A 24,256-nucleotide genomic window follows, 5' to 3' on the forward strand; every position below is an offset into this window, starting at 1 on the left:
TTGAATTGGATAAATAAAAAAGAAAAACCTAACTCATGTCACTATTTCTGGGCTCCTTTCATTGAATATATAGCAACTTTCATGTGTATGCATGATCCATTCACACCTGGCCACATCCCCCCCCCCCTTTTATGGCACTGATGGGGATGTATCTGGATCACGTTTCACTGTTGTGTTGTTCATCTAATTACCATGTGAATGCGATATGAATATGCGAAAATGCGGCTATTTAGAATGCAAATGGAAATCTTCAGGTGAGGGCGACACTACACGCCCCCGATGCAGGTAAAACAAAGAAAGATGACATGGTTTATTTTTTGCCGATGTAACCTAATTTTAAAAACGTTTATATTTCCGACAATTGCCGTTTTGAAAATAAGACAGATTAAGGATTTAGTCAGCATTTTTTTTTCATGTTTATACAATACGATTTTAGCGAGTCATGAATTGAATTACGCGAGAAAGATACGCGGCATCGCGGACTATGCCGACGACTCCAGAGGGTTAATGTGTTCCAGTTTCCAAAATGGAAGTGTTTTGTGCCACAGGGGCAGTATTTGACCCGCTGATCAAGGTTGTACAGTATTACGCTAGAGAATAGTAGATGGACGGTTAGGGATTTGTGGTATAATCCATACATTTTCAAAACAAGATAGAGGACGACAAAACTGTTTATATCGATTTATCATGTGTTAAAATTAAGTGTCTATTAAAGATTCTGAATAAAAATCAAAAGTACTCCTTCCTGGTTCTAAGCAACATGAAAGCTTTGGTACTGGTGTTGCACAGAATCACAGCTACAATCAAACTATGATGCACTTCCAAAAACCTTCTGTTAGCAACTTACACATACAGGTACATACAGTTGCCTGGTGCCAGCTAGGTAAGTTGCTAAAACACCCTCATTCAATAGCAATGTCCATTTTTTAGCTAACTATGGCTACATTTACATGTGATAACATGATGAATTTTTGCTTGTGTTTTTAATGGCCCGATTATGAAGTTAGTTATGTAGATACAGTAATAGTGACTTGGGGGAACTGCATTATCCTCTTCTGTATGTTCCATATGCCACAGACTTTTTTTGTTCGTTTATGACCCTGCTCTCAAAACATTATGTAAAGGTTTTTTCTGTTCATGATCTAAATCTAAAACCTATTTTCACTTGTGGCTAAGTGTAGCCCGTCAACACTAAACAGCTACCATAGATATTGGTGTCAGAGGCACGATATCCAGAGTTCAATACTGCCCTCTGTGGCACAGAGGACTTCTGTTTTGAAAACCACAACACATTAGAACACATAAATAAGAAAACACAACACAGTAAGGAAACACCACATTTAAAAATTAAATTTGCTTAATTTTCTGTCTTGATGTTTTTCAATCGTCTTTTTGTTTTGCGTTCTTAATGTTTTTGCATTGTGTTAATGTTAATGTGCTCTGAGCTTTCAGAGCCACCGTGGTTGTCTTTTTTTGATGTAAATAGTTGCTGCTATTATTGAGCTAAATATACGTTACAATCTAATAAAACTATGTAGGTTACATTGCCAAGCTAAATGTTAATATTCTGAATAATGAAGAAATGCCTTATTGCAACATTTGTTGATGTACACCTGTTTAGCTCAGTAGCAGCAGCACGCATTAACAGACATTAAAAATCTAATAAAACATGTCATGTCATACTATCAAGCTAAATGTAAGTCATTTTTAAAATAAAAACACCTTCAAAACATTTATAAAATGTACAGCGAAAATGTACACTGGTCGAAGAAACACATCCAGTGTCATGACAAGTGTGACCACCAAAGTGGGTCCCTCCCCCAGCGGCATTTCAGTGTCAGGTAGCAGCAAACCAAAGCTTTTTCTTATATGGGAGCAGAACACACTTTTGAGTCAACTGAGTTTTTGAAATTTTCAGTGTGTCAAGCAATTTAAACATCGGCACTTAAGTTTTGTTTTAAAATAATGAAGTTAGATGATTTGTTTGTGCTGATTCAAATGACAAACATGTACGTGCACCTTTATTCCTCTTTAATCATTTACACAACTATCAATGTGTTTGGAAAATGACAAAAACATAACCCTTAAAATGTATTATCGTAGTACTGTGAAAAATCTGAGCGCACCTAAATTTTGTGGCGGAGCACCTAAAGGAAAAAGTCAGGCACACAAGTGAAACCAATGCAAAAAGTAAGTCTGGAGCCCTGTAGTGTTAAGTCGTGCTGCATTGTGATTATTGTGATAATTCTGAAACCTTTATCGCGGATACAATTGCAACTAGTCACCATAAATTGTCAAAATCGTCTAGAAATTATTGCACTACATTGCACTATAACTAACACTAAAGATCACATCATATGTTCAGGTCCAGGTCAAAATCCAAAGATAAGAAAATGTCCTTTGGGATGCAGTTATGATCCATTGAGAGACAAAATGGAGTGTGAAACTGTGATATTGGATTAGTCGCATCCCAATATCATTCCATCATTCATCGACCACTCAGTGTTATTGACTGAAGCACCATTCATTTAATGAAAAGATATTCTAGCGCCACTTGCTAACCTGCAGCGTCTCCAGCTTCTCCTGGTGCTGCCTGATCTTTTCGGTTATTTCCCTCTGCTTATCTTCCACCGACTTGGTGTCCTTGCGCATCACCCCAACTGGTAGGTTCTGCTTCTGCTCTGGAGCATCACACCTAAATGGAATGGAAACTGAAGTTACAGCTGCACTACATATACTTCATATATCACATACTTCATTTAGCTCATGCTAAACAGGACCTACAGCAATCCAAGACTGGTTTTCAGTAAAATTAATTACCTGTCCTGGGTGCTATCTGGATTCATCAAACAGACCCAGCTGTCAGGGTACCGCTTGTCCACAGCATCCAATTGGAAGGGAAGCGTACGCCACTTCAGGCATTTGTCTGTTAAGACAGACATGGCAAAAACTTAAAATTTCTGGCTTTTAGTCTATATTAAAATTCCTGATACCTTCATGTCACCTGGTATGTGACAAAAAGGTTTTCAAACAACGGCACAGTAGGCTTCACTTACCACACTGAATGGTGACAGGAATCTCCATGGCACGCCGCCTCTTATATCGCAGATCATTGGAAGGGGGCTGATTCCAGTTGGCCGAAAGGTAGCCAAATTCGTCCCAGAATTTGACAATGCCCTTTTGTGCTAGAGAAAGCAAAGCAACACAGCAGCACCACAGCGAATAAATTGCAAGAACTGTTTGAGAGCTGAGATTATGAAACATTGCTCATCTTTACAACTACCCCAATAGAATGTAATCAACCAAAAGGTCATATGAAAACAGCAGCCTAAGTTTAGCCTTTGCAGGTTTTTTTTTCTAATCAACTATAAAAGTAATACTCATTTACCATGCCAAAAAGAATAAAAAGATACACATTACTCTCACCAATTGCAACATCTTTCCAGTACTGGGCCAGGTGGTCACCCATGGCCTTCAGCAGATGCCTGTACTCCTTGGCATCCGCAAAGTCTTGCTTGTTGTGTGTAGGCTCAAGGACCAGGTAAGGAACATCAACCACACCCACAACTCCACCACAAGCCCTGCCATCAACCAAGCCATTCTCCATTACCAAACACTTAGCGTTACCACCCAAATCCTAGTCAGAAAAGACTGGACATTAAATTAAAAAATAAAATGTAACTTAATTGCATTATTTTGATGGATGTGAGGTTCTCTCAGCAGCATGCCCACACAGGCCCACTCACATGCCTCCCTCGAGCTGCGGCCCCACTTTCTCATACATCTTGATGAGGCGACTGCAGTTATAAATGAACATGCCATCCAGATCTCGTTGCTCAATGTTCACCCCAAAAATAAAGTTCAGTTCCTTGGGCTCTTTCAGGGCTCTGGAAGAAACAAGAAGTATTAGGAAACATTGGGGCTAAAGAGTGAACTAACAAGAAAATATGGTAGCTACAGAACAGTAAAGTGTTTAAACAGAGTGTGGTACGACTGATGGAAGGTCGCATCACTGATGACTCACTTCTGTTTGGTCTCCAAGATTTTCCTCTTCATGTCTGCCTCCTGACGTAACATCATGGCTGATTCCTGAGCCTTGCGGAACATAGCCTGAAAGAAAAAGGGCCTGCCTTCAGTTCCATGGCAGAGACCCCAGACACTCTATGGTATGCAGCTATCACAGGATGACATCTTACGCGAGCTTCCCGGGAGAGGTCATCTCCCAACTTCAGCTCCAGAGCGAGGCTTTTGCTCTCTGCTTCCCTCGCCTTTTCTTCAGCTAGAGATAATTGATACCTTTATGTCATGTTTTAAGTTATAAAGCGTCTTATGTATCAATGCATTATACAAAAAATTTTAATTTTCCATAATAAAACTGAAAAGTACTTAATCACAGAAAAGTCATAATCGTAGCAAAAGAAAATTGCGAAAGTGCAGCCGGTGAGTTTATTGAACAGGAACCAACAGGATAAAGAGCTAGTATATCATAGGCCACATACCTTATTTATTTATTATAAACACATTTAAAAATGCCACTTTTAGGTTAAAAGAAAAATTCAACTCAAAATGAGAAACAACTGGAAAAAAAAAAAAAAAACCAAACATCTGACAAGACTTCATAGTATACCTACATATTTTAGCAAGATGGTCTGCCTTCTTCACCTCTTGTTCTGCCCGGGTTTTGAAGCGCGTGGAGCTGTATTTGTAAACTCTGTTAAGAAGAAATACCTGTAAGTTTAAAAACATATGGGGGCGACACAGTGGTGCAATGGTTTGCACTGTTGCCTCACAACTCTGGGAACAGGGTTCATGTCTATGTCAGGGTTCCATGTGCGGAGTTTGCATGTTCTCCCTGGGTTGTCATGGGGTTTCCTCCAGGTACTCTGGTCTCCCCCATAGTCCAAAAACATGCTGAGGCTAATTGGAGTTACAAAACTGCCCAAAGGTGCGCATGTGTGAGTAGATGGTATGCAAGCGTGCCCAGTGTTGGGTTGCCGCACCATCTAGGGTTTTTCCCAGGATGCATGGGTTCCAGTAGAAGAATAAATCACATAAAACATTTCCACTGCAGTTTCACTATAACAAAACCGTCTCCTGCTAAATGCACTTAAAATTCATTCTGAAACCAAATGCATAAAACAATTCCTTTAAAGGGTTATTTTATTTAACAAACTGTTTATTAAAGAAATACACAATATAACTAAAGATAATTGCACAACTACGCAACACTATGGTATCTATTATAATTAGAACTCTTTGCACATCTTGCTTTTCTGAAAAGTACTGTGAGCATTTTATGCTTTAAAAATGCTTGATGAGATGCATGATGAGATTTTTACAACTACCTAGCTAGTAGCTACAACTAGCAAGCATAACATCAGTAATTTTATGCCCCAATAACTTAATTTAAGCATGTAGATAGTGTGTAGCTACACTGAATGTTTAATGGGTTTAGACCAGTGATTCTTAACTGGTGGGTCATGATCCAAAAGTTGGTTGCAGGCCTTTGTCTGGGCAAAAAAAGTTGAGAAAAAATTAACAGTGTCGTCTGTTCATACTCCTTAACAGGAGGTGGTGATAATGCCCTGTAATGCGAGTTGACAACCGCCATTTCACACCATAGATGCAGACCAGCAAACTTTGTTTACATATGCTAATTGAGTATTGTGAAACGCAAGTACGACACAGAATATATCAGATATGGATTTTCTTATATTGACGACAAAGGACAAAAACCTCAGTGTGTTTTGTGTAGTAAGGTGTTGGCATGTGAAAGCATGAGCCTGTCAAAACTGAAGCGGCATTTGGAAACAACACCATTCTCTCAAAGATGAACCTGTTGAGTACTTCAGAAGACGATTTCAAGACCTGATGACATCACAAAACTCTTACTTTTTTGTGCTTGAAGCAAGAACAGGCACTCCATGCATCTTACCTGGTAACATCGTATAGCAAAGTTAAAGCCTCACACCACTGCAGAGGACCTAATCTTACCAGCAACTACGGACATCGTCAGAGATGTTGGATCAATCCACAGCGGATAAACTAAAAACTATACCTCTGCCAAATGACACTACCGGTAGGCGAATTGAAGACATGTCAGATGACAAACAACAGACCACAGCTTGCATTAAGGCAAGTGGTCATTTTGCCTTATAAATGGATGAATCCAGACACAAAGCAGTTTTACTCGTTTACGTGAGACATGAGTGGGACAAGGACTTACAGGAACAATTTCTCTGCACAAGAGAGCTCCCTACTACAACAACTGCAGAGGACATTTTCAGCTCTGTGGATTTGTATTTGAATTCAGTTGGCCTAAGTTGAGACGTGTGTGTCGGTATCATAACTGATGGCGCTGCTTCCATGAGAGGAAAAAACTCTGGGGTCGTGAGAATACTACTTGAGAAAGCTCTGAATGCAATCGGGAGGCTCTGACAGCAAAGGATATGGTACCAGTTCTTCATGGAAAATTAAAAGATGTCATGCAAGTGGTAAACTACATTCAATGCAGTGCAAAGAACACCCGGTGTTTTCAGAAACTGTGCCAAGATCTTGGTAGTGAGCATGTACATGTGCATGAGCATGTGTTGTATCATGCTGAGGTACGCTGGCTTTCAAGGGGAAAGGTAGTATCCCGTTTTTATGAACTACGAACTAAAATCGCAGCTTTTCTTACTCAGAACAATTCGCCTCTAGTCAATCTGTTTAGCAACAGTGTGTGGCTCGCACACGTTGCTTACCTCGCTGATGTATTTCAACATTAAATGCGTCTGTGCAGAGGCGGGGGGCCCAACATTTTTGAACAGTATGACAAATTCAATGCTTTCAAAAAAAAAAAAAAAAGATCTCCTTGCGGATAAATCATGTTTTTAAAAACCGACTGGATATGTTCCCCAATTTCTGTCACTGGACGTGGCAGAAAAAAATGTAATGAAGAAAACGATCATAACAGCCGAATAAACTTCTAGAGCGATTTAATGACCACTTTCTTGAGAAACAGAGGAATGAGGACTGGATACGTGACCCATTTGGAATCAACATGGAAAGCGTCACCTTGCCAAGCAATGAAGAGAGTCAGCTGGTGGAGTAATCACGTGACCGTACGCTAAAAAAGAAATTCATGGAGGTAAGTCTCTCCCAGTTTTGGTGCAGCACTGTGATGAGCGAGTATCCTTGTCTTGCCACTTGAGCAGTAAAAATCCTGCTACCATTCAGCACTACTTATCTCTGTGTGTGGCTTCTCAGCAATGGTTAAGCTGAAGAAAAGACTGGACTTTGAGCATGACCTCAGAATTGCTTTGTCTACTGTAACTTCAGACTTTGAAACTCTTGTCAGGAGCAAAAAACATGCCCAGTTCTCCCATTAATTCCTCCAAACTCTGGTCTAAAGTGTCAGTGTTACACCTAAGGTTGAAGTGAGTGTTGCTTAATTTTCTTCAAAGCACAATGCTTTCAGTATTTACCTACTGATAAAGTAATCAGAAGAAAATGTAATTTGGTATACTTGAATCCTTTTGAATTTCACTATTAAATTTCTGTAAAAAAAAAAGGCTAATGAAAAAACTGAATTTTTTCCATAGTACATTATTGGTTGTCATATTTTCAATGAGTGAGGATTCTCTGATAAGCACTGCTGAGTCTGTTAAAAACAGTTACTGAAGTTGAACATTTTGGGTCACGACTTGTGATTAAGGGGTGATGGTGGGTCCTAAAGCCACACCAGTTGACAACCACTGGTTTAGACAAAATGTGGTGTCTGATTCAGCAGGTTAAGACTTCTATGTGTGAAAAAATGCAGGCTTTATTCCATTCTCAGATCAATCACACGATCATTACTCCCTTAAGGAAGAGAGATTAACTGAATATGGTCAGCTACTGAACGCACTGTTGACTTAAAGTCAGACCAAAGGCATGATACATATTCATTTTTGGGACTTTATTGGCAAAATTCATCATTGAGGACCTCCTTGTCGGCAGCTTTACTCTGCAAGTTAAAAAAAAATTACATCACAATGTCTGAACAGCATAATGGTATGAAAAATTAGATGCTACCCAAGCCTAAACTGACTCCGTTAATCAAATGTCCCCAGGCATAGCCATCAGCAAAACCAAAGGCAGTATTCAAACAATGCTACAATTATTGCTGTCATGGAACTACACTGAGCTTTTACGCTTCTCTGCTGTGTTATCTATCAGGGGGTGACATCCAGCAATGTGCGCCAGTATGTTTGTCGTATTACCACAATACTTAACTTTCACAGGACAAATTGTGCATACAGCACAGCTCATGCCCAACTCCTCTTTACTGTTTAAATTTTGAAAGCCAAAGTTTCTCCATACATTTAAACTGGTTTCTCCCAGTATATTTAATCTTAAACCGGGAGGATTGAAACTGTGGAGGAGGGGCAAGAATTTGTGCTGTCATCCACCATTCCTGTTATTGCTAAACAAAATTAGAAAATAATTCAGAAGTACTGGACTGCGGGGGGGGGGGGGGCTTGAGAGTATGTGTCCTCTGTCAGCACCCAGACCACTTTCAAGCCCCAAAACATCATTGTGTAATATGCCACAGAATGCCAAAAGGGCATTATATATATATATATATATATATATATATATATATATATATATATATATATATATATATATATATATATATATATATATATATATATATATATATATATATATACACACACATCGAAACTTTTATTTCAATCTCTCTCCAGAATGCACTGTGGTTGTCTGTGTAAAATGAGAGGATTATTTCAAAGGCAGGTCAGTTACTAAGTACCAGGCGAAGGGCGATAAAACCGAAAAGTGTGAACATGAAACTGTTCCTGAACAAAAACCTTTAATCTGTTCTACACAGGGGGTGGGGCATATTTCTTTGAGCATGTTTACACTTAATTGTATTTATTGTACTTTGTTTATTGTATGTTAACTAATTTTTTATTTTTATTTCGAAGCCGGTTCTCTAATTTTGTGCAGTTTTGTCTAAGAAAAAACATTTTGTGTTACTTATGTTTTATAATAAATTATTTTTTTTACTTATAAAATTTGCCCAAATACTGTCCTGGGTTTTAACTAATTAAAAAAGAAAATCACAGAAACATTTAAAGATAATGAAAAGAAATTCAGCTTTAGCAATTTGATGATGCATCCACCTTAGTTATTAAAAAGTATCGATATCGGTGATACTAGCCCTGTATTTATTTGCCATCAGTTCAATAAATCTTGTAGTATCGCACACCACTAGTGTCTCCTGCTTCACTTTATTCTTGTCTACTGCTGTCTTAGAAATTTTGAACGTGGAAGCATTCTGCTTGTCAATGTAGCCTTCTGCCAGAAGTTTGATTAAGCCAGGATTTAAAAATGCTGATTTTTTTATTTTATTTTAAACAGAGTGGTCTATTTTTTTTCCACGGCTGTATATACAGTCTAGAGCAACCTTGGGGGTAATAGCACAGGGTCAGTCAGTATGAAGCACCACCGAAACAGGGGGTTAAGGGCCTTGCTCAAGGACCCACACGGATGTGTCACTATTCTGCCGAGGCACAAACTGAAAACTTCCGATCACAGACACAGAGGCTTAGCCAGCTGAGCCAAACACCACCCCCTATTTTCATCAAAAATACTAAACAGACTAAATCAATGAACGCTGTCAAAATTAACATTGGTTCACATTAGTCTATGTACCTGTCCTTATGTATCCAATTTCTATAGACATTTGAAGAAAAAAAAAAGTGACCATCTCTATTACGAATTTTTTGCAATATATGCATTCCATATGATGATTCCTTTTTACTAGATATCTTACACAAAAACTACATATGGTTCATGCACGCAAACTGGATAACTGCTGACATGGCAGAGATGATGAGGGCATGAGCGGGCAAGTGCACAATGTCCAACAAAGAGTGAAGCTAATATCAAAACGGCCAAGTCCATTCATATGCCCGAACTTGAGTACCGCAACTCTGCTGATCACGTCACTGATTAATTGATAAAATCATGTTTCATATAAAAACACACGTTCACAGCATTTCAATGTAAAATTAAGCTAACTAAACCTTACCTTGGCTTATAGAGGCAGCAGGAGAGCCTCTTAGTGCGCACTTTGTGACCTTGTATGAAGATTCTCATCCTGGGGTCGATATAGAGGACAGCTGCATAGGCTCTGAAGGAGCGACGCTCCGGTTTTCTGTGTTAGACCAGAGTACGATAAAGATGGCCATGGGTCAACAAATCACAAATATATTGCTCTTCCCTTAGCCTAAGGAAACTCTCAAACAACAGACACACACTCACACTCCCTCTGGTGGCGTCCCAGCCATGAGGATGTCCTGGCGATCTGTTTCAACATCCAGCTCAGGCTCCCGGGTATCCATCAACTTCAGGTTGTAGATAATAACCAGGGTCCCTGAACAGACAACAGTGACACACTTATGGGTTCAAGTTTAAAAAAAAATAATAAAAAATTTGAAATCTAATATGGGTAACAACTAAATGAAAGTCTAAATTGAATATTTCTTTAGTTCACTGTTGCAAAAGGAAAATTGCAAATTTTTGGTAAAATGCAGGTCCCCTTCGTTAAAATTTAACGATTCCCATCCTTAGTACTGAGCTTGGAGGAACCCAAGCTCAGTACCAAGGATGGGAATCGTTAAATTTTAGATGTCGTGCCATCATCGATTCTTATCGATCCGGTTCTTTATCAATTCCCTTATAAATTCCTAATCACTGTAAAATAAACAAATATATATTTATCACTGATTATAATTTTGTGGACAGGGTAATTAGAGCTGGTTAGCTACATATTTATTAAGAAAAAATAGTCCTATGCAGTTTCCTGCACCAAAAGCAGCTGTTGTATTAGCTGTAGCATGATACGAACAATAATTAAACAAATTAAAAATATTTATAACACTGTAATAACAAACACACAGGCAAATTACCACAAAATCAGGTCATCGTCTTAACACCTAAACATATTAAACTTACTAATGCACCTAAAGCGGACAACACCCTAGATTAATATTACACATCTGCTTTACAATGTACTGACATACAAAACTAATGAAAGCATTTCACTACCAGTAAGTACCGAAAAGCTTTTTGCTCTACTGTGGTGAAAGGATGCAGACCTTTAACCACAAACTTTGTCACAGCCCGGTGGCACTCGTTCACCCTCTCCTCATTACATTTCGCTGCCTGGAAAGCTAGCATGAACGGATTTCATTTTTCCGGGCATGACGCGATTGCTGCCTCAGAGGAGTTATCACTGCGACCCTGCATGTCATCTTCTAAAATGGATGAAACAAACGAACTACATAATTCGTTTATGTTTCAGAAAATATGCCTGTAGGTTAAGGCACCTTATACTACGGGACCGTTGAATGCTTGAATCTGATTGGCTGACGAACGTTCTGAGGTGTGCAATTATTTTTAGAGAAACGCACGGTGAACGTAGTTCCAGGTAGCTCTCTTGACCGCATTACAGTTCCATATCACTTCGCATAGTTAACTGTAATAACGGAAATTAGCACACAGTACCTATACAGCACACAGGACTAACAAAAACAACAACATGACAGACGATTTTCCGAAAGTAAATTTTAATATTTACAGTGAATATGAAACTTTCAACAACTGGGCTGCAGCAGTATTAGTTAGCCTAGTGTACCAACTTAAAGGCTACACATGACATTTCTCACTAGCGAGGTAATAACAGCGCTGCATCTTAAAGCAGACTTACAGTTTAGAGACGGTGCTTCAGAACACTGTTGAGGGACACACAGAGGGAGCCTAATTCATACAAGCTCTCTCTCTCTGTTTCTATTTATCTGTGTCTCTGTCTCTCTCGCTCTCTTTCTAATAACTTCATTATTAACTGCATTAGTCTGCTATCAACGGCTCAAGCCTCCATTGCCAGCTTTAAAATGACTCCGCTTCGCGTTGTGGCCGCATTACCACCTCGGGTGTGCATTATTTTCTAATAATTCAACGGCCCGTCGTCAATTATTCCTTACGTAGTTAGCTAACCATGACTATGGAGACCATGGAGCTTGCACTCGGCGGAGTGGCGAAAACATGGCAATCTTTAAATGTAATCTTGTGTTGACAGCTTAAATGCTTAAGCATATTACTAGTGTTACCACCGGTAGGAGGTGACAACTGCTTCGCATTGGTTGCACACTGCACAGTGGTTGTCCTTCTTTGTAAAATGCAGCCATGCCCTAGACCGCTTCCTTCGCTCCATAATGTGGCATGTGATGTTATTTCACGCAGCAAGAAAAGTCAAGAAGAATCGTTAGAGTAATCAGAGGTGTATGATTCCGGTTCTTCGCAACAATAAGAACTGGTTCCAAATCGGAACCGGTTCTCGACACCCATCCCTACTCAGTACAGTAGTACATTGCACAAATGCAGTTAAACATGTTTATAAAATATGAAGTTAACAAATCCAGATTTTGAAATCAGAATTTGTCATCCAAATACAGATATCTATAATAATATTTACGAATGAACTGTACCCCATCCTGGCCAACATAAAGAGGACAAACCAGATACTCCTTCGATTTTCTTGAACTGCTCCATGACCTCAGCTTCCGTTTTGAAAGGCGAGTATTTGTAGATCAGCTCTGTCTCAATGGCAAACTTTTCTGGGTCCTGTGTGACGGGCTGCATGCTTGTGCTGTCCCACGTTGGGAGAGGCACAATAACCTGGGAATCAGCAAGAGGGAGACTGCTATTTCAGCAACCCAAGAAAAGTCTTGGCAAAAGTACTACTCGGATATTTATGATGGAAGGTAGCAAAGATGATGGTTACATGCAGATGCAAAATTACAATTATGTAAGATCTTACCTCATCCAAGCCCTCTTCTTCATGAAAAGTTCGAGACAGAAAGAGGCAGGTTAACATGTCCTCTTTCTTTGTGAAAAGAATGAAGTCTTTTCCAATTCTCATAGAGCCCCTAAGGGATATGGTTATTTTTAGTTACTTTGAAAGATTATTGCTTCATGAATCTGGGTACCTTCAGTAGACCCAATTCCTTCATACAAAGGAACAACAAAGACTTACGATTTCAGACCATTGCCGTACTGGCCAATGTGTGTGGACTCCGGGGATCGCTTGCTAGATTTCCCAAATTGGATGACATGTCTAGCTTCATCTGAAAAGACAGAATACAACAGAAAACACAATGTATGGTGCAAAAATATGTGTCATACAGATCTCAGTAATATGTTCAAGACAGTACATATACTTTGATTTTCTCCATAACATACTCACTTGGATCCATTCCAGTCCCATCATCAAGAAAACACAGCATGAAACCACCTCTGAGGTCAGGTCTCTTCTCTGAATCATACCAGCAGAACAAAACAAGCAAAAACGGGTTACCTAAAGGTACCAAGTGTGGCTTGGCAGACTGGACATACTGGCTGAATGATAAAGTCTGCTGATATTGTTTCACAAATTTAGTAGCACAAAAATTCAGTTCAGTCTAGAGCTGAGCCATGGCAGAATGGTTGTGTAGCTATGTATGGTAAAGATGCTGGGACAATTTTTGTGCCTTTTTTTTTTTTTACAGGCGTTAGAAATACACAGACACAGACAACTAGCATCAGACATCGATTTCACCAGCACAAATATCTACCACAACATGCACACACTTCCTTTCCAATACCAAACAGAACAAATGGGATCAAAACAATACTCCACATTGTAGAGGTAGACATTTCACATCCAGAATGTAAAAATCTAGACCAATAGGTTGAAAAAAATCTTGATCTGGATGTTTACTTTCTGGATCTAAAATGTCCCTCTGTGGTGCATCATACTTCAAGGACAACCCAAAAACAGGCACCAAGAGTGGGGGAAAAAATGGATCCTAGTCATACCATCTGAAAATGGGGGGTGGGGGGGGATACAGAACCAATCAACAATGATAACCAACTGTATAATACTGAAACAACAAAATAAAAATCAGAAAGAGTTAGGGAAATACAGAGTCTAATCATATACAAACTCATGCATAATATAAGAGGGCTGCTAATGTTTGATTGGGAATGGAAAACTTCAGGACCAGAAGTAACTTTAGTGCATGAACACAGCTCACTCGCAAAGTGATTTTAAGTAGGTGGCTTGTCGTCATTATTTCAAGAAATTTGGTGTTTTTGCTGCTTGAGTTTCACAAATCATCAATATCAGTCAATAAAACAGGCAACTGATTTTTGACTAAGGCTGTAACAGTACACATTTGTCATGTGCTGTTTGGTTACATCATTTTTGGTTCAGAACACACAATGACATATTTCTTGACACAGGCAGAGTATAAGCATTTTGGTTTCTGAATTACACAAAAGACTTGAGAGAAGCTGAGACAAGGACTGTCTGCTGTATGTCACTGAAAGCACATCCAACAATCATTTGAGATCATCTGTGACACAGACAATTTTGCATATGTATTTTTACAGTATACCAGAGATGTTATACTCAAGTCCTGTTTTGAGTCCACATGAATGGACGTGTCATGCAGTAAGGTGAATTTTTACTCTATTTTGACTTGTACTTGAATCACATGTGATTCCAAAATCATCCCTGAGAACATTCTGGACCACAGAATATGTCTGCAGCCTGTATGGAGCAGTAGCACACCCCGATTGACATGTCAGAAATTATTCATTTCAATGCATAAACTTTATTAAACACCCTGTGGAATGTATTGACTGTAAAACATCAATTTTTGAGGTGGGTGGCTGGACTTCTCAATTTCTGCCAATATCTGGAAAATAAAGACTGGCTCATTATGGTAGCAAACAGTATGTCGAGATGCAATCACTGGCTAAGTATTTGGCCAAAATATTTTACATACCAATAATGTGCTGATAGCTGGGTACTTAGCTAGCCAATGACAAAGTGCAAAAATTGTTGTATTACCAGCTGGAAATTCTATTCTTCAAAATATTGTGATATGACATTTTGGCGTTATCACCCACCACAAGGTGAGTATCAAAAGGTTTGGTATCAAAGCACAGGGTCAGCCAGTGTTCAGCACCCTGGGAGCAGTTACATCAACTTGCCAAAACAACTGAATGAGCCAAAACAAGTACAAAAGCATTTACAAATCAAAGTCCTTTTTTTTTTTTTTTTAAACCTCTTGGCTCATTCACTTAAGAGTAGGGGTGCCCAACCTTTTTAAACTCAAGATCTACTTTTCGAGTGGACAGTGTGCCAAGATCTGCCAGTTGAAATAGGGAGCCATAGCCATTACTCTTTTACTCTATAATTACTCTAACTAATGGCTTTCTACATAGTTAACACATACACAGCAAATTCAGACAAATTCTCCAAATTGAAAAAGTCTAGATAAATGTATTTCTCTACCTTAGTGGAACCGCTGGCACTGGGAAGATGCAGCTAGGTAAAAACTGACTGCTGTGCTGCTGACTGACTTCTCAGTTCCCGCACTTTTCGGCTGCGGATGGATGTTTTAGCAGGGAACTCGGGTCTCATAGCTTTTGTGCATCATTTTGAAATGCTGCTCCGAATTGTCCTTCTTCAGTAAAGCCACACTGGCATTGCATATAAGACATATGGACTTTGAATTTGAGTAAAAAAAAATCCACTTCCCACTCTGAATGAAAATATGTTTTTGATCTTTTAGCTTCTGACATATTTACGTACTTAATGTTTACAGTATACGATTAGTTGCACACTGACAAATCTGCGCGTGTGCGCAAGTACATGGACGCTTGCGATGCATTTCGTGACCGATTGAGAATTGAGATCGACTGGGCACCCCTGAGGTGGAGTATACCAATTCCTTGCCCATAAAAAAAAGAAATATTAGCAAACAAGTGACTCTCTCACCTATTGGCAAAACTCAAAATCTGAGTAACGGGCAGTCGTACTAGGCAGATTTGGCACGCAGAAAAAAAAATTGCTGTTGCGGACAGGAAACGGGAGCCTAACGAAGTCAATTTGGACTTACAGTCCTCTTCCATCGTATGTGTAAAAGTTCATAAGCTGAACGTTCGTAAGCAGGGGAGCGTCTGTATATACTCTCCATTTTTTTTTTAAAAGACGATTAAATTCTCGCATAATAAAGTTCCCCACGATACATTTTGATGACTAGCTATTAGACTGCTAAATTTGCTCAACAACGAAAAATCAATATGAACTATTTTCTGAATTTTCTATAATAATCTTGTGTCCCAAAGTTCTAGCATTACTGACCAGTACCATGTTCCTGGGATGTTTGCAAAAAGATACACAGAATAAAATTTAGATGACTGTAGCCACAAGATGGTGGCTGCAGGCTCTATTTTTACCCTTGGCTGTCCTGTCTTTGCAATTCCACTTGAGGTAATGTTTGGTCTGGTCAAGTGTACATTTTTCAATGCAGATTTTCATCTATATAATGGTTTTGTGAAGTAGTAAAAGGATCCATCAAAGATCAGCGTTTATGAAGTATTAATTACAGATACAGTGATCCAGTTCACACAGATAAGCCTTTAATCATTTCATCCTTCTCTTTGTGGTTACTAAGCATTGTTGCTTCAATTTTGCTACGATGTGTATCAAAAATCTGAGTAAGTCCAGTTCTTTACCCACATAATGTGCCTGCAAAGGTAGATAAAGATTATTATCAAATTCTCTGAGTTATGGCGCTAATTAGGGGGCGGCATGGTGGTGCAGTGGTTAGCACTGTTACCTCACACCTCTGGGACCCGGGTTCGAGTCTCCGCCTGGGTCACATGTGTGCAGAGTTTGCATGTTCTCCCCATGTCGTTGTGGGGTTTCCTCCGGGTACTCCGGTTTCCCCCCACAGTCCAAAAACATGCTGAGGCTAATTGGAGTTGCTAAATTGCCCGTAGGTGTGCGTGTGAGAGTGAATGGTGTGTGAGTGTGCCCTGTGATGGGCTGGCCCCCCATCCTGGGTTGTTCCCTGCCTAGTGCCCGTTGCTTCCGGGATAGGCTCCGGACCCCCCGCGACCCAGTAGGATAAGCGGTTTGGAAAATGGATGGATGGCGCTAATTAGGTGAATCCTTTTTTTAATATCCCTATGTGGCTCTGCTTCTATTTTGGGGCAATTGATCAGTCCCAATTTGCCACCCCTACAACATGCTTGAAAAGTTAGAAAAAGTTCAGCAAAATACATATAGAATAACTACTCACGAGACCAAGTGTTGTATACAGCTACCATTTCCTTCCTTTACTGCCACACAAGCACTGCTGCATCAATTTTGGGGCAATTGCGAAGTTCGGAAAAGATCAGCCAATTTTTTAATTATCATGCTAAAGATCAAGGGTTCAGGGTGCTCTTGTCTTTGCTATCATTATGGGGCTGTGTCAGTTTTGATGGAGCTTGTCTCAAAATTTCATCAGGTCAGGATCTTCACCATTATAACTTCTGCAAATACTGAAACATCTATAAAATACTCCGAGATGTCACTATACCGTTTTTTATTATTATTGGGGTGATGTGGCTTAAAATTTGAACACTTCCAGTCTGAAAAAGATTCGTGCAGGAAATCAGGAGTATATCGTCATTCATATAATGTTTTTGTGAAGCATGAAAAAATTTAGCAATTCAACATCACATTCACAATGAAAATTGTCATTTGCTTTCACCCTTCACTTTGCTCATGTTGAGCAGTGCTGCTTAAATTTTGGGAAAATCAGCCTCAAAGTTTAATAATTTTGAATGATCCAGTTCAAAAGACCCATCAACTTTCTGAATTACCATTTTAACAAGCAAAGTGTCTGTAGAGGCAACAAAGTAGTCCCAAAACCACATATATTCCACAGGGATATCCGGGGTATACAATACAGTGTTTCCCCTATCCTTATATTAGGGGGGGACCATGCCCCCCCCAACGGCACCTCCCACCACTCCGAAAGGTCAAGTTAATTTTCTATATAGCGCCAGATCACAACAGAAGTCATTTAAGCCTACTTTTCCTATAGAAAAGATCTGTACATTGTTCTTTTGTTAAACTAAATAGCCTTATGTTATCTTATTTACACAATAGCTTGTCATTTTTGTCTCTACAAGGTCGCGCGTTTACAATTCTCCTCTGCTCTCGGTATTGCGCATGGCGGAGTACTGCCCCGATGCGTGCGCAGAGACACATGCATGCACACAGGTATGCACAATCTCACCAGCGGACAGAGAGCGCGCGACATGTATAATATCTATATTATATTATTTAACAGAAATGTTCTGATGGTTAGTTCAGTTGTTATATTAACTGCTGTCACTAAAAGAAACACATTAACACCATGAACACTGTCTCCCCCCACCCCCAAAGCTGTAAACCTAGGGGAAACACTGCAATACTTTCTGGTATTTACCTGTATAAAGGTCAATTCTTGTTGCATTGGCATCCCTGCAAAGAGAGAACAATAAAATTCTATTGTGTTGAGATATGACTCTGCATAAGCCAAAAGAGGCAGCTAAACTTATCAGCTGCTTAATTTTAGAAGGCTTCCAGTAAAAAAAGCAGTCAATTCAGACACTTTTAATAATAAAAAAAGATGATACCTTGCATTGTCCACCAGTTCAGCCAGAGCTCCAAACAAGAACTCATGGGTTGTCCTAGAGGCAAATCAAAAGAAATTAAGCCATCATTTTGGTCTTCTTTGCTAAAACTTATTAGGTAAATTTAAAACAAAGTCAACCCATGTAAAAATCACTGACACACACACAAATTAAGCACCTAACAATAAGCAGTAAAAGCTATAACACACAACCACTTAAGGAAAAGTGTCCTCAAGTTAGATCTCCACAAAGGTATGACATACTGTAATATCATTAAATGTTTGCCACTATGCAAAAATCCCATCATACTCCAATTTCAAACTGTGTACTAAAACCAAGCAATTTATTCATCATAAAATAGTGGAGCAATTGATGAAAACATGTAATACAAAAGGATGATACAGTATTTTGTCCAAACTGTGAGGCATGTGCAGAGATAGGAAAACTATCAAGAAGCGTTTACATTTATTTTACTAACTAGGAGTGTCCGATGATCCCAAATTTAAGAAAGTCTTCCAGAGGTGCCTGAATAATTAACATCCATTTCTGTGTACTTTATTAAGACTAACTGGGTCCAGTGACTTCTAAGGGTATTTTTTGACGTGTTGCATCTGTACATCTTGTTTGCATCTGTTCAAAAACTGACATTCAGTTTTAATTTTGCTTTTTCACTGTGCAGCTCTGTCATGCTTCGCTGAATTATGCAAAACATTCAAATTGTGCATATCAATGGATTTAACATTTATATTATATTGCTTAGTGCAGTTCAGGTCATTCATGCAGTTATATGCAAAACGTAATATTTTTCATTACAGACCAATGAATACTTACAGCCATATTTTGGTTATGCCATTTTCCATCTCCATTAAAAGGAATGTACTCCAATAACCCTTTTCTAAAATGTACTCTTTGTTTCACATGACAAACTTACCAATTAATTTTTTCATAACAAAAAAGAAAACATGCTAATGAACTTTTTAAAAAAAATCACTAATTAGATGTTCCTTCCTAATATCTGGCTGATATATTTGATATATCAAGAGGCAACTAACAGTCTCTGTTAAGGTAACAAATTAACCTAATTGACAAATAAATGTAACACTCCAGTTTTTATAGATTACATGCTACTTCTGCATTCCTTCCTGTTCCAGATAACCTGGGCTTTATGCTACAGGTGTATGGAATTCGCTTCTGACCAGATACTTACGAGTTTGTGTGGAGGTACTCGAAGGTGAGCTGTGCTCGGTTTAAGCTGCTGTAGTTTGCGAAGGCCATTGCAAGAATTCCAGGTTGTTAAAAACTTCTATGATCCTTTCCTTGGACTTCCTACAAGCTATTTAACACAGAAAGTGAAGTTAAAACAACTAATTTTCAAGACATTATTACCAAGAATAACGTAAAATTGTTTAAATTAGTGCAGGTATTACAGCAAACACAACATTTTAAATGCATTAAACATACAAGCCGGATAACTGAGGCAACGGAATTCTGTCTTTTTATCTTGTACGAATTCTCGCCTAGGCATGCTTTTACAGTACTATACTGAACGAACCATGTAAAGATAAATGCCCCTTGCCGTTCAGAAACACTAGGCGCGTCGAGATGATGGTGTTCTACATGTAATGAGCTAATGGAAGTCTCTGGAGTCAGAACGACAGAGGAACGTTTCTCACGTGGGAGGCCCATTCAACCCTACGCTCCTTTAGCTGGATAGTTTGCAAATTCTTAATTCTGTGCAACCATAGTTATGTTTGTACAAATATATAAAAGTAGCGAGCAAATTGAACAAAGCCACAGGACATCGCCAGTTATCTAGCTATTCTTTCTTCCTCCCCCACATCACACATTTTCGGTTCCCGTTGCTCTCATAGCCATCTAGCTACCTGTATAGCATGATGCATTGGCAGGATATATATTTTGCTTTAGCAAACCGTTTCAACCGCCATGGATTTCCGAGTTCTTGTATACGTCAATCCTCGAAACAAGCAATATCAAATGTATTTATTGGTACTCCCTTGAAAGACGTTTTATGTATTACTCGACTGCGAAGGCCGCAGAGATCTCCGACTGCGACACCTCATTCGCAAACCCGCGGAGGCAAGCTCGAGCAAGAAACAAAAGTGTAGCGTTACAGTGAGAATCCGCCTCTAAGGAGTCGGTGAACGCCAATCAGGGAACACCACATAAATTTATAGCGCTGCCATTCGTCAAGACTCCTGTCATGTGATTTAATGCGCCGCTAGAATGATCATGTGACTCTTGCAATGGGTAGCTAAGGTAAGTATAACGCAAGTTACCGCGAATTTAACGTGAAATAGAATTATTATTATCATCATTATTATTATTATTTTCAATATTATTATTATTACTACTACTACAAATAATACTACTACTAATAAAGGGCTGTTCTATAAGTAATGATGTCAGGTCGTATTCTCCAACAAAGAAAGGAGTGCGTGGACAATCGACAGTTCGTTTCGTTGTTTTCCTTATAAGAGGTGACCCATTAACATAATATACAGAAACGACGCTAATATTAAAGGATTTATGAGAGCTAGCAACTCTAAGACTGTGTTCGGGAAACACGCATCTTAAGATATATTCCTGTTACCTGTGCTGAGTTTCTTTTATGTAGAGACCTTAATTAATGTGTTCAAGTGATGTTTATTTTGCCTAAGACTAGGCGGTAAGTAGCCATACACTTGGACGTTATGTATTTTTTTTATTCCTAGAAGTTTTGTCAGTTTTGTAATTTCGACATAACTTGAGCAGACAATTTATTTGTTAAAATGGCATGCTCTACAATGCCATAATATACTGACGCTACGGAAATATAAAATAGATATGGGGAGACGAAAATCTTTAAAGTTCCATCAGACCTGTGATATGAACAGCCATGTTGTATAATTTTCTCATTTGTCTCATGAAATGGCTGCCATGTGTTCAGTAGTCTCTTAAAAACAACATACTCCCATTTTTGAACTATTTGTCTTTTTGCTAAGTTTTTGAAAATAACAATGTTGCTAATTTCAAAAATATTTTCAAAATATTTCTATTGATCAAACCTGCTATATTTTGAGGAATGAATTTGGAACAGCCTTTAATAACTGTCAATTACTTTAAAATCTTTCTTTATTATATTGTTTATGTTGTATATATTATATTTCCTGTATTGCAGTTTAAGTAGATTTATGTTTTCTGTGAGGTGGGCTAAGGATTATTATCCATGCATCTTCTAACCTTCTATCCTGGTCAGGGTCACGTGGAGAAAGATTATTAATTTCTTTTCATTAATTTAAAATGATTGACTATGAATCAATTTGTTTGTGGAATATTTTAGTATTTTGTGACATTACACCCTGACTATTTAAATTCATGTCTACATTCTAACTGGTGTATTATCTAAATGAAAATATATTGTGTTCCTGGAGTAAAAATGCATTACATTTCGAAGTATTCTGTGCCAGTACTTGAGGTGGTATATGTTTAGATTTATCTTAAATGTCTTTTTTCCAAGTCAAAGTCCTTTCTACACTATAGCTGGGAATTTGCACAGATGCTTCGATTAGATTTCATTCCATTTCACAAGCTAGCAATTCAGTTCAATTCGATTTGATTTAATTCCAATTCAATATCAGTCGGATTGGAATAAGATATAAAATACTATATAACATATTTGGAGAGTTGTTTTTAAAAGCTCTAAATGGAACACAATTACAGATGCAAAGTAACTGAAAACAAGTTCTGAAAACCATAAAAGAAAGACCAAAGGCTTGTATACCATTTATTAGATTTGAGGAACATATGGGTATAGTTCCAAAAAAACAAAACAAACATGCAACTTTCAAAGCACAAAAAATACTTCTGACTGAAAAGAATAGCTAAAAATGAAAACGGGGAAGTCTGAAACTCACATGCTGTATTTCAGAAGCACCTTAAAAATATGTGCCAAACATAATTCGATTTTGATTCACAAGTGTCCAATTGGGTTGAAATTCTTTATGTTTAAAAGATGTCCTGTCAAACCAGATTTGTTGTTAAAAGTATGACAACAGGCACAAACAGTAGTGTTAATATTGCAGAACAAAGCAACATAATCAAGTCACCATTACATGATGAAAACAAGATGAGAAAAACAATATATTATGATGAGCATAAGATTTATTATACTTACCTGTGAATACATTGAAATAGTTCATCCACACTTTTCTCTCTGCAGTTCTTGTACCCAGCCAGAAATAAAAAAAAATGTGCCTCCAGACTTTTAGTTGCTTTCATTTTACTTCAGTGTTACCCACACCATTTGAAGAAAACAGATAACTAACAATATTCTCAAAACTGGCGGAAGGTCACAGCCAGTAATATGTTTTCTCTTTACATTCACATTCCCTTTATTTTTCTTTTATATAATGTTTTTTGTGTCAACATAACCAGCGGACTGAATATGACTGGCATGTGAATAAAACCCTACTTGAATTGGCTTGACGGCATTCACATACTCCGGGCACTCCATTTCTGTGACTGTCAGTGCACCAAGATGGCAGCATGGTGGCGATTACAAAATACTATTCAACCCTTGTATGGGTGAGAGAAAAAGTAATGCCACCTATATGATAAGGAGACCGATACAAGTAAAATTCAGTGAAAATATTTTCAAAGTCACATGGGAAAGGCATAAATTAACTAGACTGACCTTGGGATTTTGCGAATCGATATTGAATTGTGAAAATTAGGATCGCAATTAATCATAAAATCAATATTTTTTTCCCACCCATATTCTATACCCTCACCGTACAAAACATTTCTGTGGAGTTGATATTTTCCACCAATTGAAATTGTGCAAAAGTTATATGAATCAAGTCCATAAAGGTAAGCAGTACTTTACAACAATCTTAGTGGTCTGTTCTCCCATGAGGTGCTAAAAGTTACGCACTTCTGAGTTATACGTATTCTCCCCTCATCAGAAAGTTTAGAATGAATTGCTAATTTAATAACATGATCTGCGCAGTCCAAATAAGCCTAGATGCTACAGCATAGACTGTGATGTATTATTTCAAACCAATTGCTAGTCACTCTCACTAAAAACCCACACATCTGCACCATTAAGCATAGAATGGTTAGCAGTTAGGCAAGTGTCCTGGTCAGATAATTCTGTTGGGCACCCTTGACCTAGTGTATGTAGAGTATGATTAAAGTGCATGTATGTATATGAAAATACAGGACAAATCACATCCCATATTGGTTCAAAACTGAGCATTTCACGATCCATCTGGAAACATACAAAACATTCAGTGTTAATTTGAATTAATTGGAATTTTAATTTTATTTTAATTGGAAGAATTATTTTTTAATCGACCAGTCATTTAGCCAAATTGATTTTCCTGCTAGACATGTTAACAAGGCAGATGACACTTGAATCTAGTCTAATGGTGATATATTTGTATATGGTAACATATTTCTATAAGCTATTATACAATTCTTACACCGAGACACAAGAAAAATTATGTGACATTTCTTTTCTTGATGTATTGTGTAAAAAGTTTCATTTTGTTACTGACTTATGTTTGACTTTCTGTTCACTGCAGTATTGCACTTGGCCATGTAGAGGCGTGTGAGAATCAGCCCTCGAGCACATAGTGAAAAATGCAATTAAAAGTTCTTAGTTGGTGGCAGTGTGCATGTGATATGCTCTTATTTTGGT

General features: G+C 38.3%; 1 protein-coding gene across 3 annotated transcripts in view; it reads right to left on the reverse strand.

The window, feature by feature from the left end:
* morc2 (MORC family CW-type zinc finger 2) overlaps positions 1-20,696 on the reverse strand; it is a 50,285-nt gene extending 29,589 nt beyond the window's left edge. The window contains exons 1-18 of one of the 3 annotated variants that reach the window (XM_048985681.1): positions 20,487-20,696; positions 19,763-19,888; positions 18,559-18,612; positions 18,369-18,403; positions 13,298-13,366; positions 13,088-13,178; positions 12,872-12,980; positions 12,570-12,729; positions 10,315-10,426; positions 10,082-10,207; positions 4,632-4,711; positions 4,197-4,279; positions 4,025-4,110; positions 3,747-3,887; positions 3,427-3,581; positions 3,057-3,185; positions 2,821-2,926; positions 2,563-2,695 (exon numbers count right to left, since the gene is read on the reverse strand). In XM_048985681.1, the coding sequence (XP_048841638.1) occupies positions 2,563-2,695; positions 2,821-2,926; positions 3,057-3,185; positions 3,427-3,581; positions 3,747-3,887; positions 4,025-4,110; positions 4,197-4,279; positions 4,632-4,711; positions 10,082-10,207; positions 10,315-10,426; positions 12,570-12,729; positions 12,872-12,980; positions 13,088-13,178; positions 13,298-13,366; positions 18,369-18,403; positions 18,559-18,612; positions 19,763-19,830 (1,737 nt within the window). In that variant the 5' untranslated portion in view covers positions 19,831-19,888; positions 20,487-20,696. Of the gene's footprint in view, positions 1-2,562; positions 2,696-2,820; positions 2,927-3,056; positions 3,186-3,426; positions 3,582-3,746; positions 3,888-4,024; positions 4,111-4,196; positions 4,280-4,631; positions 4,712-10,081; positions 10,208-10,314; positions 10,427-12,569; positions 12,730-12,871; positions 12,981-13,087; positions 13,179-13,297; positions 13,367-18,368; positions 18,404-18,558; positions 18,613-19,762; positions 19,889-20,438 lie in introns of all 3 variants that reach the window. The other 2 variants (XM_048985671.1, XM_048985690.1) reach the window with 2 other exon arrangements.
* Between the last annotated feature and the right edge of the window lie 3,560 nt (positions 20,697-24,256).

This window comes from Brienomyrus brachyistius, chromosome 2 (genome assembly GCF_023856365.1).
Source record: "Brienomyrus brachyistius isolate T26 chromosome 2, BBRACH_0.4, whole genome shotgun sequence".
NCBI lineage: Eukaryota > Metazoa > Chordata > Actinopteri > Osteoglossiformes > Mormyridae > Brienomyrus > Brienomyrus brachyistius.